The sequence below is a fragment of the Talpa occidentalis genome, unplaced genomic scaffold (assembly GCF_014898055.3).
Source record: "Talpa occidentalis isolate TD23 unplaced genomic scaffold, MPIMG_talOcc4v2.1 talOcc4.13, whole genome shotgun sequence".
In the NCBI taxonomy this organism is placed as follows: Eukaryota; Metazoa; Chordata; class Mammalia; order Eulipotyphla; family Talpidae; genus Talpa; species Talpa occidentalis.
The window spans coordinates 23,562,602-23,581,185 of record NW_023601322.1 but is presented as its reverse complement, the minus strand read 5'-3'; the positions used below and the strand labels follow the sequence as shown (position 1 = coordinate 23,581,185).

The 18,584-nt window shown below is 35.9% G+C and overlaps 1 protein-coding gene across 6 annotated transcripts in view; it reads right to left on the bottom strand.

Annotated features, from left to right (window-relative positions):
* The window catches only part of RIT2 (Ras like without CAAX 2), a 460,431-nt gene that overhangs the window by 212,573 nt on the left and 229,274 nt on the right, over nucleotides 1-18,584 (bottom strand). For all 6 annotated transcript variants that reach the window (XM_054694077.1, XM_054694078.1, XM_054694079.1 and 3 more), the window contains one exon: nucleotides 904-977. In XM_054694077.1, the coding sequence (XP_054550052.1) occupies nucleotides 904-977 (74 nt within the window). The remainder of the gene's footprint in view (nucleotides 1-903; nucleotides 978-18,584) is intronic.

Genomic DNA, 18,584 nt, shown 5'->3' with positions numbered 1-18,584 from the left:
AGTTGAAACAAAATCTCTACCTTCCTTCCAAACACAGCAAGGTTTTGAAATGTTTTAACTCTGATTTCTTTCTCCCTTTTTACTTATAATTGCTGTGTAATATTTTAGTTCTATCTTTATTTTTGTATCACACAAATAATTCTCTCCTAGCCCTCCTCATCCTTTTCTATTATCTACAGATTTGTAAAATAGTGTAATAGATTATGTTAAACCTTGGTTATATCACCCATCCCATCAAACTGTCTACCTAACCTTTGGTCCATGAGCACATTTGCAAAATAGACCTTCTTATATTTAACTGAAATTCTCTAACAGATATAATTAAAACTAGGACAGTTTTGTATACATCTGAAGAAAAAGTAAAAAACTCATTAATTCAATTTTTTTTTTTAGATTTATTTATTTATGCATAAAAGAACTGGGGTACAGGCTAGAGGTGCAGAGGGTAAGAGGATTCACCAGAGACAGAGTGGAGAGCAGAACAGGCAGACTGACTGAAATACACTGCTGAGGAGACCCGCAGGTGAGTCTGCTGCACCATGTGGGTAGCTCCGTGGCTGGCAGGGGATAGAAATCATGCTGCAGAGGCTGAGAATAGTTTCACAGTGCTGTGCTTAATGCCTTGCACCACCAGGGAGGCCCTCTTTCATTAAATTAAAAATGAAAATTTATTGGCAATATCACAGTCACACTTACACTTAGAAAGTTAAGTGAATGTTTAATTATTTTGGTTGGCAATGAGTTATATTTCCCTGCCAATTCTTTTTTTGTATAACTCCTTATTTCTATTGCAAATTTGCTCTTATGTTTGAATAAAGTCATCTTCTGCTTTGTGGTAAATGTATTTGTGGTTAAAGCATACATTGGCTTCAGAGATTAGAATGACTTAAGAAAATCTCCTACCTGTCCAGCAGTATCCAAGATGTCCAAATAAGCCGGCTCATTATCAATTCTTACTTGGGTCTTATAAGCATCTTCTGAAAATACACAAGACAAAGCTTATATTTAAATATATTCAACAGAATAGTTATTGTTTTTTTTTTAAACGGTGACTTAGATAATTTCATTGTGGCTAAATCTAAGCGAAAGAATATTGATAGATAAAAACTAAGAGATAAGTCAAATTGGTTTATGAATATACTTAATGGAGTCATGTTAGTGAGACATCTGAAATAAGACTGCTTGTGCTGTCTGACTTTAAAAAAATCACTCTCTCTAAAAATTTGAAAATGTGATGATATCTATATTTAACAAATACATGAAATCCTGGAGTTGTTCCAATTATTCAATAAATTAATGTATGGAAGGCAGATGACATAGTGTCTTATGTGTAGTAAATGTTTAATAATGGTTAAAAATGGTTATTGCTTTTAAATAATATGGACTCCCTTGTAATGTCATTATATGTGCATTCTGTAATGTTCACTCTGGCTGAAAAGTAGAAAATGAATTTTAATGTGGAACACTAGAAAGGTAAAGTAGATATTTAGTAATCCAACTGAGAAATGACGGTGACTGGTACTATGATATTTAGAAGAAAGTTGATAGATTTGCAATATGTTTAAAAGGTAGAACCCACAGAACTTAGTGATATATGAGAGACAATAAGGAATGAAAATGCAAATTTCTTTCACTTTCAGATGGACAGATAGCTATCACATTTACTGAGAAAGGGAAGAAAGAAAAATTTGCACAAGTTCAAGTTGAGAAATGTTGATTTTTCCATATCTGTATATTATTCAATCAAAAACTATGAGTATTTGGTTCCAATGTTCTAGGGGTAAAAATGAGAGTCCTATTTAATTCATCATTTTATTTACTCATTCATGGCAATTCTGAAATCCTACATATTTCAGTCTATTCCAATACCTATAGTGAATCCACTATTATTTGTGAAACATGGTTGGCATTTTGAGTATGGAATTTATAAACACCTAGAGTTTGGATGCAATCCCTTTTTTTTTTTAGTTACCATTTATATTATTTAAAAAAAGAGCAAACTGAACCACCGCTAAAAGCGCTAGCATTTGGCATAATTCAATAATTATGCATACTGCTAATTACAAACCATAATTAAACAAATGGATTGATTCCAGAACCTGTTGGTTTAGAAAGTAATAATGATCAACCATAGAAGGTACATTTTCAAGGCATCATATTGAGTATCGCCCCCAATCAGATTTTTGCTAGCTGATGGAAATGTGAAGACACACACTTGCACACACACAATCATGGTCTATACTCCCAAAGTTATATAATCATGGTGGACGTTACACATATAAACACATATACTCCCTGGAATGTTAAGATCCAAACATTTATAGGGCACATTCCCTATCTTTAAGGAAATTCATCCCTAATGATAAGGCTCAAGACTGATGAAATTGTGAGAAATACAACTTGTAGAGAGGTCAATCTAAGGTGACTTTAGCAACTACTAGCTATTTAACACAATTTTGTGTATTGCTTACTATACAGTCTTTCTGTTTTCCTTGATATTTCTCTTTATACTTTTACTTATCTTCCTCTCACAAAAGAGAAGTCTTACAGAATTACTTACAAATGTTGTTGATGATGCACAGGGTGGTTTTCAGTTTCATAGGGAAATAAGAATAGTTACTCTGAAAAGGGCTTTATGACTGGTGGATCACATGTGTGTCTTTGAGATTCCATGTTTGTTTATTTAACTCAAAGACCCCCAAAAGAGCCTGCTGAGGCCAGGAGCATGCTGAGTAATCCAGACAGAACTGTTCTATGTGATTATCTGAGCCCCAAATAAACCCAGCACATGAAACATATATCAAATAAAAGCTTCTCTTGGGATCAGAAAACCCCTTCAAAGAGACTCGATGTGAAGTGGCTGGGAAATAAACCAGGCCCTCTATCCAAGATTTCTTTCTCCCTTTTAAAAAGTGTCCATCAGAGTATATATATTCTAGTGCTGTGAAACTAGGTCACCTGCCTGGCCTCTATAGAAACTAATCCCTTTCATTCCCTCCCCATAACCAATCTTCCCTTCTATTTCCATCCATCCATTCCCTTTGAGACCTCCCATGCTGAAATGCAGTGGCAGAAATACTCTCCTGAATATATATAAACACCTTCTCAAATTTCAATCATCTGTCTATAGACCTAACCCCAAAGTGAGCTCATTTATCTTCAAGAGGCCAAATGTACACAGTCTTATCAAGCAGAAATGGCAGCAGCCACCTGCTGTGTCGTTTGCGCAGAAAAGCACAATGGGGCCACATTCTTGGAGGTATCTATCAACTTCAAGTTCATTTGAAAATACTAAATATTTGAGACTATTATTTCTTTTCGTATGTATCTTCTTTACTCTCCTTCTCCAACATCATTCTATAAGAAGAAATCACCAGGGATCTGTAGTAAAGCTTCAAACCCACCACTAAATATCTATGCTTAGCCTCTTATTTATAAGGTAGAGATAATGGGACCTGCTAGTCAATACATGAATCCTAATAAAGATCACCAAAAGTAGCAAGTATGATGGTGCCTTTAACAAATAAAATACAATTCAAACTCACAGCATGTTATGTTGTGCTTTCAAAAATATATGTATTGCTTCAAATTAATCATGAAACTATATTAAAACAAAATACCTTCTGCTATTTATTTTTACTCATGAGGGAACTCTTTCTTCCAAACAAGTAAATCAAAGAGGACTTGGCAGAATATGTTTACAATAATCATCAAACACATATAATTTTTAATTAATTAGAAAAAACTTGAGGTGTTCTGTGTAATTTAACCAATACAATTCAGTTAATTCTTTTGCAGAACAAACATATGTACTTCAATAATTTTAAAATATTTTAGTTGTAAACACGAAAGTGGGCAATTTAACTAATTTTAGTATGTAACTAAAGAAAAGTAATAGGTGATTGTTGAATTTTTATTAGATGTTTTTTTAAAAATCTTATACAGTTAAATACTTCTTAAAGGGTTTACACCCAATCTGAAGTGTTATTTGCATTACAGTGAAGATATATTTATATAACTCTAAGCTAATTATTATCCAGACATTAATTATTGACCCAATTTTTAAAAGAAAATATAAAGACTCAAATTATCTATAAAATTTTTCTTAAAGAATTACTTAAATAAATCATCTTAATTCTGTGTGTGTGTGTGTGTGTGTGTGCACGTGTGTGTCTCTGTGTGTAAAGCAAAAGACTCTTGGAACAAGTTGTACTGTGATGCTTTCTCATGAACAAGAAGTGAAATTATGAATGAATAAGCACTGCTTCAATTCTAATGTATCAATATATTTGACAATAATAATATCAGTATATAATGCAGTATATAACTGGAAAATATAGTATATATAATTATATGCATGTATATGTATGTGCATATGTGTATATATAATATATACATAATAACCTGTAAAATAGATATAAGAGGAAATAGCACTAGGTCTCAGGCACTAATACTAATTGTCTGAAAGCCTTTGTCTCTGTTTCTATCGTTTTGTAGTGAGAAGAGAAAGCATATGTTTTCCCCTCTCCAGATCCTTCATCAAGGAATGATGACAACTTCTGTTCCTTCCTACCCCAGTCACCATACCTATATGAATGGCTTCATCATCCTAGGATCAAGAGTTGTGCAATGATTATATTCCGGAGGTCTTACAAGGTAGAATGAGTTTAAATACAAATTATCTTTGCAGACATAAGAGCTTTTCCAGTCAGGGCAAATTGACAGAATGACGCTTGTAAAAAGATAGGCAATATCAAATACAGCTGACTTGAAACTATGTAGAATTTATATATATGACAGGTAAAATGTAAAATGGTGTAACCAGCTCACAAAATTGTTTGGAGCTATTTGCAAAAGCTGGTTATACACATACCCTATGTGTTAGATTGAATCAATGGTCCCAGTTTTTGTCTATATTGATATTATACATCTCATCCTTGCCATTACCTTAGAGTAGATGGAATGTACTTGTTCTTGATTTTAGACTTGACCATGTGATTGACTTTTGCTAGTGGGAAGTTATGAATATGATGAATATGATGTGAGTAGAGGCATGAAAGGTACATTTGTAGTGGGGCTCGTTCTCTTGATTCTTCCATCATCATGAGAAAAACATGGCCTGAGATTGCCTCTGGTTTCAAGAGAAAGACAGATACTAATATGAGGAACAATTTCTCCAATAGCCTACAGGTGTCTGAAGGGAAAATTAATGTTATTTTTACCACTCAGATTTCTGGCATTGTTATAAACAGCTTCATTCATAGGCAATTACATGCACATATACAGTTATAAATGTACAAAAAGGCATGAATGAAAATATTTTATCAACATTATTCATATTGCCTCTAAACTAAAACAATTCATATTTCATTGTTATCACAATATACAAATAAACTCTAACATGCTTGTAAAGTGGATTATTTTTCTGTGAAATTTAGGAAACTAGCAATACATCATAGTACATGGTTGAATCTTAAAAACATGTTAAATAAATGACACACAAAAGAACATACAACTGTATGTGCCCATCTATATAAAATTAAAAAGTAAGCATCTAGACCAAGCTATATTTATTAGGAAATACTTTCTTGATCAAGATGGACATTACTTGGATATTACTTTGCGATAAATCATTTTTCTGTACCCTTTTTTGTATTTGTTATACTTTACTTTTAAATGTTCTGTTAAGAAGGCAATAATTTTAATTACTTAAATCTAAATAAAGGAGAAAATACCCAGTTCTAGTTCCCTATTTTTTCACATATTTAGAGTAACACAACATTTGCACAAAATTACTCAATCGTTTTTATTAACTAATTTTTTCAATTATTTTTCTTCCTCTAGTTTTATCAATTTTTATATTACATAGTGACAACTTCTAGATATTAAGTCTTCACATGTAATAAATTCTGATAATGCTGATGAATATGGGTGACGGGGGTGGAAAATAAAATGATGCCAAAGAACTTCTGTCCAAAATATCTTTTTCTCTTTGGCCTGGCATGATACCCTAATTTCCACCTCTTCTGTTTCATTCTCTCCAGTTAAGATAAGCCATTTTGTTTCTAGGAACTCTCTATTAAAATGCAATAAAACTACAGGAGAGGTAAAATATTAAGCTATTATCAAGCACAAACACCTTACTCTGAGATTACTTTTGTACAAAATTAGCTGTCAGGAGAGAATGCAGAAAGGGCCTGAGGGGATGATCATCAAGGATGATAAAAGAGAAATGCAGAGGAAGAAAAACACTGCCAACAGCTTCGGGTGCAGAGATTTGGGTGAGATTTTGTTTGGGTGAACGAAAGAACTGTATGAGATTCTCCAGCCATCTGATCACCAGAAAGGACCCTAGGTTGGGACCCTAGGTTGGGCCTGAAGAAGAATAATGTATGTAGGGAAGGAAGTGGTCATTCTCCCCCATTCTAAAAACTGAAAGAAACATGAAAGGAGAGTGTGTGTATGTGTGTGTGTATGTGTGTTTCAAATGTGCTGAGTGTGGCATTTTAACAACTGAACCCTATGAATAGACCAAAGATAAACTAGACATAGAGAAACATGATATTTCGTATATCCTGCCTGTTGCCTCAAAGTTGGATCATCCTTACTGGATAATCAGTCTTTCTAGGATAAAGAGGCTATAGAAATGAAACTTCCTCCTCAGATGAAGGAAGAAAGGTATATTTTTTGACAATGGGATAGAGCAGTGCTTCACAAACTCTCCTGTACCTACAGTTCTCCCAGAAATCAAATAAAAATATATAATCTGTTTAATTTGGTCTGAGGCTGAAATTCTCCATCTCTAATAAACTATCAGGCTATATCCATGCTACTGATCCAGGACTGCACAGTCTATCAAAAATATAATATGAGCATACAAGCAGTTTAAATTGTCTGGTAGTTACATTAAAACAATAAACAAAAAATGAAAAAATAATTTTAACATGTCATTTAATTAAATTTATCTAAAATATAATGGTATCATTAGATATTTGTGTAAATAATATAAAATATTAATGAGATATTTACATTATTTTTCTTGTATGACTTTTTAAAGTCACTGTGTAATTTGAAATGTGTGTAAGCATGTCAAGCCCACAAAGCCTCATGTGGCTCAAGGCTACTGTATAGGCCAAGGCATATCTAGAGAGAAAGGATCAATTGTTACAAAACAGCATGTCCTAATAAACTCAAATTACAAATACAGAACATTCTCTCCATCTTTGCTCATCTTTTGTTTTACAGAAAACTAAATTTGAATTTAAAATACAAGTGAATGACATCTCCAATTTTGTTGCTAACTCCTACTTTTAATAGTTTATTTTTTTTACTTTTAAAAAGTTTTATTTTTTTACTTGTAATCTATAGTTTATTTTCAATGTATTAGTCATGGTTCTCAAGAGAAACAATCAATATTTAATAAACTACTAGCTATATTTTATACTATATCTTAAATGAAAGTTTATTTGTGTTGATCTATCTGTCTATCATCTGTATTAAAATATCTATCATCTATCTATTTAATCTATTTATGGTAAAGAACTGTCTCACATAATTAGAGAGACTGAAAAGTCCCAAAGTTTTCTGTTGATAAGTTGACAACCCAGAAAGCTAATGATATTATTTTTGGAGTCTAAAGTTTGAGAATCTGGAGACTAGAGGGTGAGTTCAGTGCATGCGCAGTAGAGGACTGATGGTCCCACTTAGTCAGGTAGTCAACACTCCCTCTTACTCAACTTTTTTGTTTTTCTTTGGGTTCTCAAAAGATTGGTTGAAGCTTACCAATATTAGAAAGGGAAATTTGTTTTACTCAATCTACTGATTCAAATTTTAATCTCATACAGAAACATTCTCACAGACACACCCAGAATAACGTGTGACCAAATGTCTGGGCACCCCATGGTCCACTCAATTTGGCACATAAAGTTAACCATCACACTGTCCTTTGATTTCTTCCTGCACTTGCTCCAAGAGAAGCATGACACCCATCTTGTACTTCTCTAAAACCGTCAACATAGCTCTAGGAAAGCCTTCAGCTGTGCTAACATTTTCTCCATCTTAGCTATTTGAAAGCAGGAAGCACAGCTTATTCATCTTTGTAGAAGCATTTTCTAGCATTCTGACAGGCACAAAATAGGGGATCAATACATTCCATGTACCATCTTCTCTCACTGTACCCAGGAATCTGTTCAATCCTTCCAGATATGCTTTATTTAATTTATATAACACCCTGCATGTAAATATGAAAACAAAGAAAGACAGAGGTTAAATTTCACAAAGCTTCACAAGCCAGGAGGTGCTTGAGAAAATAGTCTGTTAGACATGGAAAGCCATTCAATTTTGCTATACTGATTATTTTACAAAGACTAGTCAAAGAATGGAGAGGTTTGCTTTGAAGATTAGGTGCTGTTTCTTAAATAAATTGAGTAAATAAATAACCCCCAAATCTTGCCCAAACTTAAATTAATACACAGATATAAATAATAAAGAGCTGAATCTTTTTTTAAAAGATTTATTTATCTATCTATCTATTTATTTTTTTATTTATACAAGCACTGGGTACAGTCAGAAGCGCGCGGAAGGGTGAGAGAATTCCCCAGAGCCAGAGGGGGAACAGAACAGGCAGACGGATGAAATACACTGCTGAGGGGAGCCGCAGGCGCGGAAGGAGAGGTCTGTGCACCATGTGGGACCCTCGCCAGTGCCCGGGGATCCCTGAACCGGTGCTGCAGAGGTTGTGGGCAGCTTTGCAGCCCAGTGCTCAACCGCTGTGCCACCAGGGCAGGCCCTAAAGAGCTGAATCTTTAAGAAGCATCAGTTAGTAAAATACAGGAAAAAGCAGTGTAGTGTACAAATGTTACATATGTGGACACCTAATATATATTAAGCCCCACTTTCCATGACTGACATAGAAGTATCAACTTGTTTTGTAACACTTGACTGAGGCTCTGCCATTGAGATATAGCCAATCAAATCTTGATTAAAATGTGAGTGATGAAAAAAAAATAAAATGTGAGTGATATGTGATGTCTGTGGTAAGGGTACTTTGATTTCTGGGAAGATGATATAACATGGCAAACACCACACCGCTCCCATGCACAGTGACAGCAATTATAATAATGTATTCTCCAAAAAAAAGGAAGGTTCCAAGTTGGTGGACCCACGTAAGGAAGGGTGGAGCTGAGTGGCAAGGAGACTTGCAGAGGGGCTTGGGAGAGAATGCTTTGGAGAAGGCAGTGGAGCAGAAAGACATGTGAAGAAAAAGCCACACTTGATTCTCGGCCTTGGAATTGCACCAGGGAATTGGGGGACATGGAAGGAAACACTTGGAAGAGAAGTCGGTGAGAGACCCACAGGGAGGCTGACAATGGCAGACTTTATCTTAACTTGTACTTTGATTTTGCTCCTTTCTGTCCAGATTTGCCTGGCCCTTTCTGCTCCTTTCCTATGGCTCCCTCCAGAAGATACCTTAGATTTGTGGCAAGCTTTTGGCCCTGCTTTGTGCCAACTGTGTTTGGCTGGGCATTTACCCACAGGGGGATGGGTGTTTGGATGTTTCATTGAATAATGTAATTCTTTCTTCTCTTCTCTCTATTGCACAAGAATTCTATTAAAGTTCTTTTCTACTGAAGGTCTTATACACTAAGAGTATGTTTTGTCTTGATGCAACAGATGCCTGTTTAGTGCATGCAAGATTTGGGGGTCCTGGGGTGACCCTCAGTTTGCCTGCTAACACGGTGACAGCCTCAGTGCTTGATTGGTGCAATAACAGTATAATTTAGAACTGGTTCAGTATGCATCTTCTTGGAATTCACTTATCTATATCCACTGGAGATTAGGTGATTGATGTATACCTAAATTCTTTCCAATTTTGCACAACTTCAAACCATCCTAGAGACTGCCAATCCTTCTTTGAAGAGGACTTGAGATTGGATACCAGCCAGCCTGAGTCTCCTAGTGCAAAAGATTTCTCCCTGACTTAGCACAGATCACCTTCCCCTCCTTCTTACAGGTTTCGGCACTACACAAGATTTCATTTTCTATTCTCTTGTCCACAGCAGCAGTTCTCATTTATAGTCTATGTGTCACCTTCAAACATCTGGTCCATATTTACCTTTCCACCACTCAGTGAGAACAGCCTGTTGTTCCAGAGAGATGCATCAGTGCAGAAGATGGGGGCACACAGCTGCTGATTTTCATAGCACATAATTTGCACTTCAGTTTTTGTCTCCCTTCTCAAGAATCAGATATAGTAGGTGACTGCCAAGATTGGAGACCGTGTGACTGGTATGTGTATCCCTGTACTTGGTTAGGTGCTGTCAGCAGATGCTCACAGATGTGTATCTTTTTCCTATCTCCTCTGATCCCTTTCCTCTATGTTCAAAGATATTGTTGAAATTTTTGGGGGAAAAATGAATGTTTGAAAAGACCAATAAAAATAAATAAAATGGACCTAGAGCTATATAACTTAAGAGTTCACTGTGTTCCACACTTTTATGCCTGACCAACACAATGGATGGTGTTCATCTGGTTTCCCACTTGTATCATCATGAATTACATTTACTCACTAAAAACATATTTTGAGCACCTTTTACACAGTTTCTTTTGGAACATAATGACTAAAACAGAAATCACTACTGTTGCTATATATATTTTAACCTAAAGATAGAGAACCTAAAATAAAAAATAAAAGGTAAAAAATACTAGAGTTCAGTTCTCTCAATTCCCAATTCTAAGAAAATACCCAGTGACTGCAAGAGATATTCAACCACTAAAGATGAATAGTTGTTATTAAGAGATTTAATAATAACTGAGATTCAAGAATTAAGAATGACTGAAGCTCACTGATATAGAATTCTTTTTTCATATTCACCTCTATTGTGGGAGAGAAGGCGAGGGAGAAAGGAGGAGAAAGAGAAGGAGAAAGAATTTCTGTGAACAATACTTGGAACTTCTAGGATTTTTATTATTTCATTGGTATTATCTGATCCTTTGTTTTGTTCCTCTATGTTCCACATACAAGTGACATTATACAGTAGTTGTCTATCTCCTTCTGACTTTTGCTTAGCACAATCCCCTCCAATTCTACCCATGCTGCTGCAAATGGCAATAGTGTATCTTTTTTACAGCTGATTTTTATTTCATTATGGATATAAACCACATTTTCCTGATGCACTCATCTGTGTTTGGGCAGAAGGCTGCTTCCATAGCTTGGATTCTGTAAATAGTCCTGCATTGAACATAGGAGTGGCTATATGCCTTCAAATTAGTTTTTTTGTAGTCTTCTGCCAGAGGTGGGGGCAGACAGATAATAAAGTGGGGAGGGGGCAAAATGGACTATGGTGGTGGACTGTGGGGATTTTGGTAGTGGGTGTGGTAAGTAAGGTAGCAACACCTGGAGGGCTAGTCCTATATCTCTGAATCAAACAAAATTGTGAATCAATGTTACAATAATAAAAAAAGAAACATTTTTGTCCCCCAAATATTCTAAAGTTACTCTATAATATCTATAATATAGCTTACAACAGGATCCTGACAGTTTCACAATAAATATTCCTGAATTACTTCCACTTCCTGCTTTGTATTCTATGTTCTAAGAACACTAGTTAATTTTGTGTTCCCATAATAAACAATGGGTCAACAGCCTTCTAAGCTATTATTTTTTTGCCTGGAAATGCCTTCTTCCACATCTCTCTCATGCTGCACATGCTCTAAAGCTCAGCCCAAATAATATCTACGTTGTAAGTGTTGGACTAAACTGTCCTATGAACAATTAATCTCTTTGCAACAAGTCTAAATCAATTTACTCAGTTATATAAGAAGGCTTGGTTATTCTTCATGCTATGACTTTTTCATAGGCATTAAGAATAAGAAGAAAATAAAATTCTTCACTACTTTGATCAGTTCATATTAATCTGAAATTATAAAAAGGTTTACATTTTTTAAAAACATCAATACTAATGACCATATAGGTTGCATATGGTACTATCCCAAAGGATCTCATACCATTAAACATTAATGTGCAAAAAACAAACAATGTGAAAAAAAAAATTTCTTTTTTTTTTTTTTTTTTTTTTGGTGGGACCCTCGCTGGTGGCCGGGGATTGAACTGGCGCTGCGAGGGCTGCCCAGCGCTCAACCACTGTGCCACCAAGGGAGGCCCTTTCTGTATTTTGAAAAACAAATACCCTGGTTCTGAGCAAAGGGAGAGAGGGCACAATAAATATTTATGTAAATGTGCACATCTTATACAATTGCAGTTAGACATATGGGGATATCTATGGGACAGAAGATGGTGCTTCCACTGGTCCAACTGTCCAATCTAGCAAATTAAGGAATAGTTTCCAAAACAAAGATGGCCCAGATAATCAGAAAATGATTTAGCAGTAAAACTGGTAAGAAAGAGTACTTGACTTATGGGTACCTGAGGGATTTTATCAGAATACTTCAAGGTTTCAATTTTATTTGTCTCAAATTTTAGAGAGATTAGGATTTGAAAAAAGATACCAAAAAACAAATCTACCCAGAAAGAAGGTGACAAACGAAGTGTGTAATTCTGATGAATGGGGAAAACATCAGAATTCCTTGACGTATTTCTCTTTAAGGAGGAGAATTGTATTGAGAATCAAAAGATAAAACTAACATTTGTAAAGAGAGAATGAAAACCTAAGATGTGTGATGAGATTTTAAAGAAGCATATAGCTGTTCCAACAGAGTGCAAATCTGTTTTTTGAGATTAATGACGTTTTAGACTTCTGAAAAATGTATGAATGGCATTTTGAACCATCACTGTGCAAGGAAATGAACTTAAGATAGGTGTTTGACTTGTAATCTCAATTGATAGAATGGAAAAGTATAAACTAGAACCAAAGATGATAGAAGAGATTAGTAAATGTTTGAATTACTCTATACATAATGATAAATGATGGATCGTGTGGAAGTTTTCGAGTAGCCTACCAAATACTTGGTCATTCACCAAATATGAGCTCCATTTTTATTAATGGCCTTGAAGGCACAGAATGATCTATGTTCATATGGGAAGATGATTAAAAATAGAGAATAATATATATAGGCTAAATGATATAACTGGTATGCAAAAGGTCTTTGACAGGGTTGAAAAACAGAGGCTTTATAAGAACTACACTTGAAGATGAATGTAGGTTTCTGAAGGTGTTTTTCCCCTTCTTTAGTGCCTGTGGACAAGATGACACTCGAATTCAAAATATATGAAAATATTTCTATTGCTAAGGATCCCAATATGGTCCAACAAAATAAGATATTTTTATGGACTGGACAAAGATGCGTGGACTATACCAGGTTAGGATTGGAAAGGTGGGAATACTTACATTTACTTTGAATAAGGAGTTTAGAGTCCACCATAGTTTTTACTAATAAGGTTGTACATGAAATATTTCATTCACTGGAGCAGGACACCACTCTTAGTAAGATATCACGATGCTGTAAAAAGGGAGGGACAAGACTGGAGAGGAACAGATGACTAAGGAATGGAGGGTGTTCAGCCTGGAGAGAAAGTTCATGTAGTGGATGTTTAAGAATGTCAAATAGGGCCTCCCCTGTGGTGCAGTGATTGAGTGCTAGGCTGCGAAGCTGCCCGGAGCCTCTGCAGTGCCGGTTCGGGCAGTGCTGGTTCGATCCCTGACCAACAGTGAGGGTCCCACATGATGCGCAGACCTCTCCTGCTGCGCCCGCTGTTCCCCTCAGCAGTGTGCCTCGGTCCTTCTGCCTGTTCTGCTCCCTGTTCTGGCTCCAGTGCTTGTATAAATAAATAAGTAAATCTTTAAAAAAAAAAAAAACCTTCAAATATTGTAACTACTCCCACATGAACTACTTTTTTTTTTTCTTTTTTGGTTCAGCTTTAAGAGAGTGGGAGAAAGACACACAGTGTTTGATTAAAGAACAAAGGAATTATTTATAAGAAAAAAATATAGGCAAGATAAGGAACTGTCAAAAAAACAGGATAAGCTTTCTTGAAGGAAATGGGTGCTGGGAAACATAGATTTTAGTTAGGGGAGACATGGTGAAGAGGTTCAAGCATAATATGGGTGATTAGACCAGATGACAGGTAAGATTTCTTCACTCTTCTTCCAGAGGAATCACAGAGATGGAGGTGAGAGCTGTAAGTATAGATCCCATTGGAAATGTGGGATTTTATCTGAAGAGTTAAAAGTTTAATTTAACTTCTTTAAACTTTGTTTTCTATTTATGTTATGTCTTCTCATTGTATTTATTAATTTTTATTTTACAAGATTCATTTATTTATGCACACAAACAGGCCTCACTGGTGGTCTAGGGGTTAAGTCTCTCAGCACTATCACCACTATGGCCTGAGTTCAATCTCCAGCCAGGGAGCAACACAATATGGCATAGCAGACCTCTCCTGTCTCGTCAGCTACTCCCTATAGTAATGTATTTCAGTAGATCTGCCTGTTCTGCTCCCCTTCTATGTCTCTGATGAATCCTCTCACCCCCCCCCAACACCACTGGCCTGCACCCTAGTTCTTTTCATCACTTAGCAGATGATGGAGCATTTTTTAAAGTTCTGGTTTTTGGTCTTCCAAAATTAGGCATCTGTCCCCTTAGCTGGTGTGTGTGTGTGTGCGTGTGTGTGTATATACCGCACAATAAAATTTCAGAACTTCAATAAATGGTGCTGCGAAAATTGGACCAACCCATGCAAAAAAATGAAACTAGACCACTACTCAAAATTGATAAAAGAACTGGACATAAGGCCTGAAAATAAAATATATAGAAGAAATTATAGATAAAACGCTACAAGACATACACTGCAATAACATCTTTAAAGACACATCACCCAAAGCAAAGAAAGTCAAGGAAAAGATAAACACCTGCGATTCCATCAAACTGAACAGCTTCTGCACAGCAAAAGAGACATTAGCCAAAATAGAGAGACACCCCTGATTGGAAAAAAATCTTTGCTCTCCAGTCAACTGATAAGGGACTAATTACAAAGATATATAAAGAACTCACACGGCTCAATAAAAACAAAATAAACAATCAGGAAATGGACAGAACTTAAAAAGACATTTCTCCAAAGAGGAAATGCAAAGGGCCAACAGACATATGAAAAAATGCTCGACATTCCTTATCATCAGGGAAATGCAAATTAAAACCACATTAAGATACCACCTTATGCCAGTAAGAATAGCACATATCAAAAAAACAAGCAACAACAAATGTTGGCAAGGATGTGGTGAAAATGGAACTCTCCTACATTGCTGGTGAGAGTGCAAACTGGTCCAACCATTATGGAAAGCTGAATGGTTGTTCCTCAGTCTACTAAAAATGGAGTTACCATATGACTCAGCAATTCCACTACTAGGGATCTACCCAAAGAACACAAAAACATTAATTCAAAAGAACACATGTACACTTATGTTTATTCCAGCACTATTTACAGTAGGTAAAACCTGGAAATAACCCAAATACCCAAAAAATAGATGACTAGATCATGAAGAGTGGCATATATACACTATGGAATATTATTCAGCAATCAAAAAAGATAAACTCATGACCTTTGCAGCAATGTGGATGGAACTAGAAGGAATTATGCTCAGTGAAATTAGCCAGAAGGAAAAAGAAAAATATCGGATGGTTTCACTCATAGCAGGAATACAGGGGAACCCAGTAAGACATCAGTGTAAAAAAATACAAAACACAACAAGGCAAAAACCAGATAATTATAAATCAGAGACATATTTCAGGGGAGGAGGAGGAGAGGGATCATAGGGAGGGAGGGAGGAGCACAGGGGACTGAGGTGATGGTGCACAGGTGCATTGGTGAAGGAAACTGTATGGGCACTCAATCTGAGGGGGTGGGGGGAAGCAAATATTGTTTAAAAGTGAACAATGATGTAAAAAAATTAAAAATAAAAAAATGAAAAAAATAAAAATGTAAAAAAAAATTTCAGAACTTCAGGAGACAGAAAAAACTCAAAAATACCTTCCTCCATATCTAAGATAATTTTAAAAACACTGAGATATTACTGGCATAGTATTACCCACTGCCTGTTGGTGGACCTCCTCAAGGGACAGATGCTAGAGGGGATTGTCTGCAGCCCAGCTGAACTCTTCTGTGGACTGGTATATCATTGAGTTGGTGGAGAAGAGAATATTATGGGCCATTTTATTTTTTTTAATTGGGGTAGAATTTATGGTTCATTACAATATCTGGGCAGACAAAATAACGCCCCGCCCCTAAGATGCATATGTCTTTATCCCTAGAACCTATTGCTATACTGCATTACCTGTCAAGAGGCAATTATGATTGCAGATAGATTTAAGGTTGCCGGCTAATCACTTAAACTCAGAACAGAGCAGTCTAGATTATACAGGTGTACACAGTGTAATCACAAGGACCTTAAAATTGGAAAGATAGACCAAAGAGAAGAGTCCAAGAAGGGTGTGATTAAAGAAGCAGGCCTGAGGAGATGCTGTATTGCTGATTTGAAGATGGAGGGGAGTCACAAGTCAAAGGATGCAGGCAGTCTTGAGAGGCCAGAAAAGGCCAGAGAACAACTTGACTCCTGCTCCCCCCCAGAAGAGAAAACACCTCTGCTCAGCGAGACCTGAGTCACAACTCTGGTTTCTAGAAATGCTGAAAATACATTTGTGTTGTTCTTCACCACTATGTTTGTGATAATTTGTTATGGCAGAAATAGAAAACCAATACAACATCCATTCCAAAAGAACATAATGTTCTTTTGCTTTATTCCGGAAGCAAAGGTACATATCTAAATAGAAAACAAGTTAGATTCCACTTCAAGGAAATTTCAAATAAGAGATTTGTCAGCACTGCTTTCCTCCTCTCATTTACATATATATAACATCTTTTTTGAGTGAAAAACAAAGACCTTGTTATGCCTTGCTTAAGAATAATGGGAACTGATTTATCTTATCCCTTTATAAGGAAACCTCTTATATTGAATATCATACAGGGGTTTTATATCCCCCCAGTGAAAATTCACTGAATCAAAAAGAATTTTTTCAGTGCTAATCACATTTTTTTTCTTGACTTCTATTTAACTGATCCAGGTGCCAATGTCTTTAACAATTCTAAAGGAAGTCACAATTCTTTGAGAGAGTAATCTGCCAAACAGCTGGTAATTGATGAATTAAAATTAAACCGTTGTTTTTCTGTTGCCTGAATTCTAGATATCTCTCTATTATCATTTTTCACCTCGATCACATGTACACAGAGATATTTTTTTAATAAATTTTAATAAATTTAATAATTTTAAAAAAATTAAATAAATTTTAAAAATGCATACTGTACATGCATGTACACACACACACACACACATACAGAGAGAGATTTAGAAACTTATACCAAGGTCATAATGGTCTCAACACTCCTTAAAAAAAAATCTCACTCCCCTGTTCCCCTACCCTGATCATACTAAGATATTCAAAATGATCTTCTGTAGTATGAAGTTCTTTATCTCTCTCCTTCTTCTATGTCCCATTCATCAGATCAGGTGAAAGGACATGGGTATAATTTGTAATGCTTTTTGCTCAAGTTGGCTCTTCTACTTCCAAGATCAATATAGATATCCTGTAGTCATCAGTATGAGATGAGAGTTCTGGTTAGTCTTGAGAACTCTTCTGCATAAGACACTATATCACTATGAAAAGAGCTTTCATTACATGCTACTATTTATAAATCCACCTTTGAGGGTGGAGAACTCTGAAGAATAGGTTGGATAATTAAGAGATTCAATTATTAAGGCTTTCCCATTAGTGTTCCCTAGTCCTGAATCAACATGCCTATCTCAGGCAGGCACACTCTCAGCAACTCAGTTCTACCTGCCCTGCTCTGAGTAATTTAGCTCATTCAGAACTACAGTTAGAAATGTTATGGAAATGTGACCCATGATCCTTGGTGTGACATACATTATAATATTTCCAGCATCTCAAGGGGTTCTATAAACATTTAAGAAAGTAGTTTTCAAAAGCTGTTTGGTTTTGTTATTTGCATGAGGCATGTAGCAGAACTTCCCAGCGAGCAGATGTAAATCTGCTGGGAGACCTCACATGCCCCCAGGGCACCCTGTGCTTTCAGGAAGTATAATTAGTCCATTGTGCTGACTCTGGACTTTGCTCCACTGACCTTCTCTCTGGAATGCCCTTGTATCATTGCTGCCTCTTGTTCACCCTCCAGCACATGGGTTAAGTGATTCCTCCTTTTTCAGGAGACCATTCACCAGATCAAAGTAATAATTATCCACAGCTACACTCAAGTCACTGATTGTCCTTTGTTGTAAGGATTTACATATTGCCCTTTTAATTGTAATTATTTATGTTGGCTATTATCTATCTCCCTATTAGATCTATAGGCTCATTGAATGTATCTTGTTCATGCTTATATGTCTTCACAGCACTGAACATTATAGCTAAGTGACAGCATGTGAATCAAGCTTGCAGACAAGGAACGGGTAGAGGAAAAGGCCATTGTGTCAGAATCTAGAAAATTTACTTTCATATGTAAATGCTAAGACTTCTGAGCTTTATGCCTTTTACCAAATCACCATGCTCTGTGACTCAGT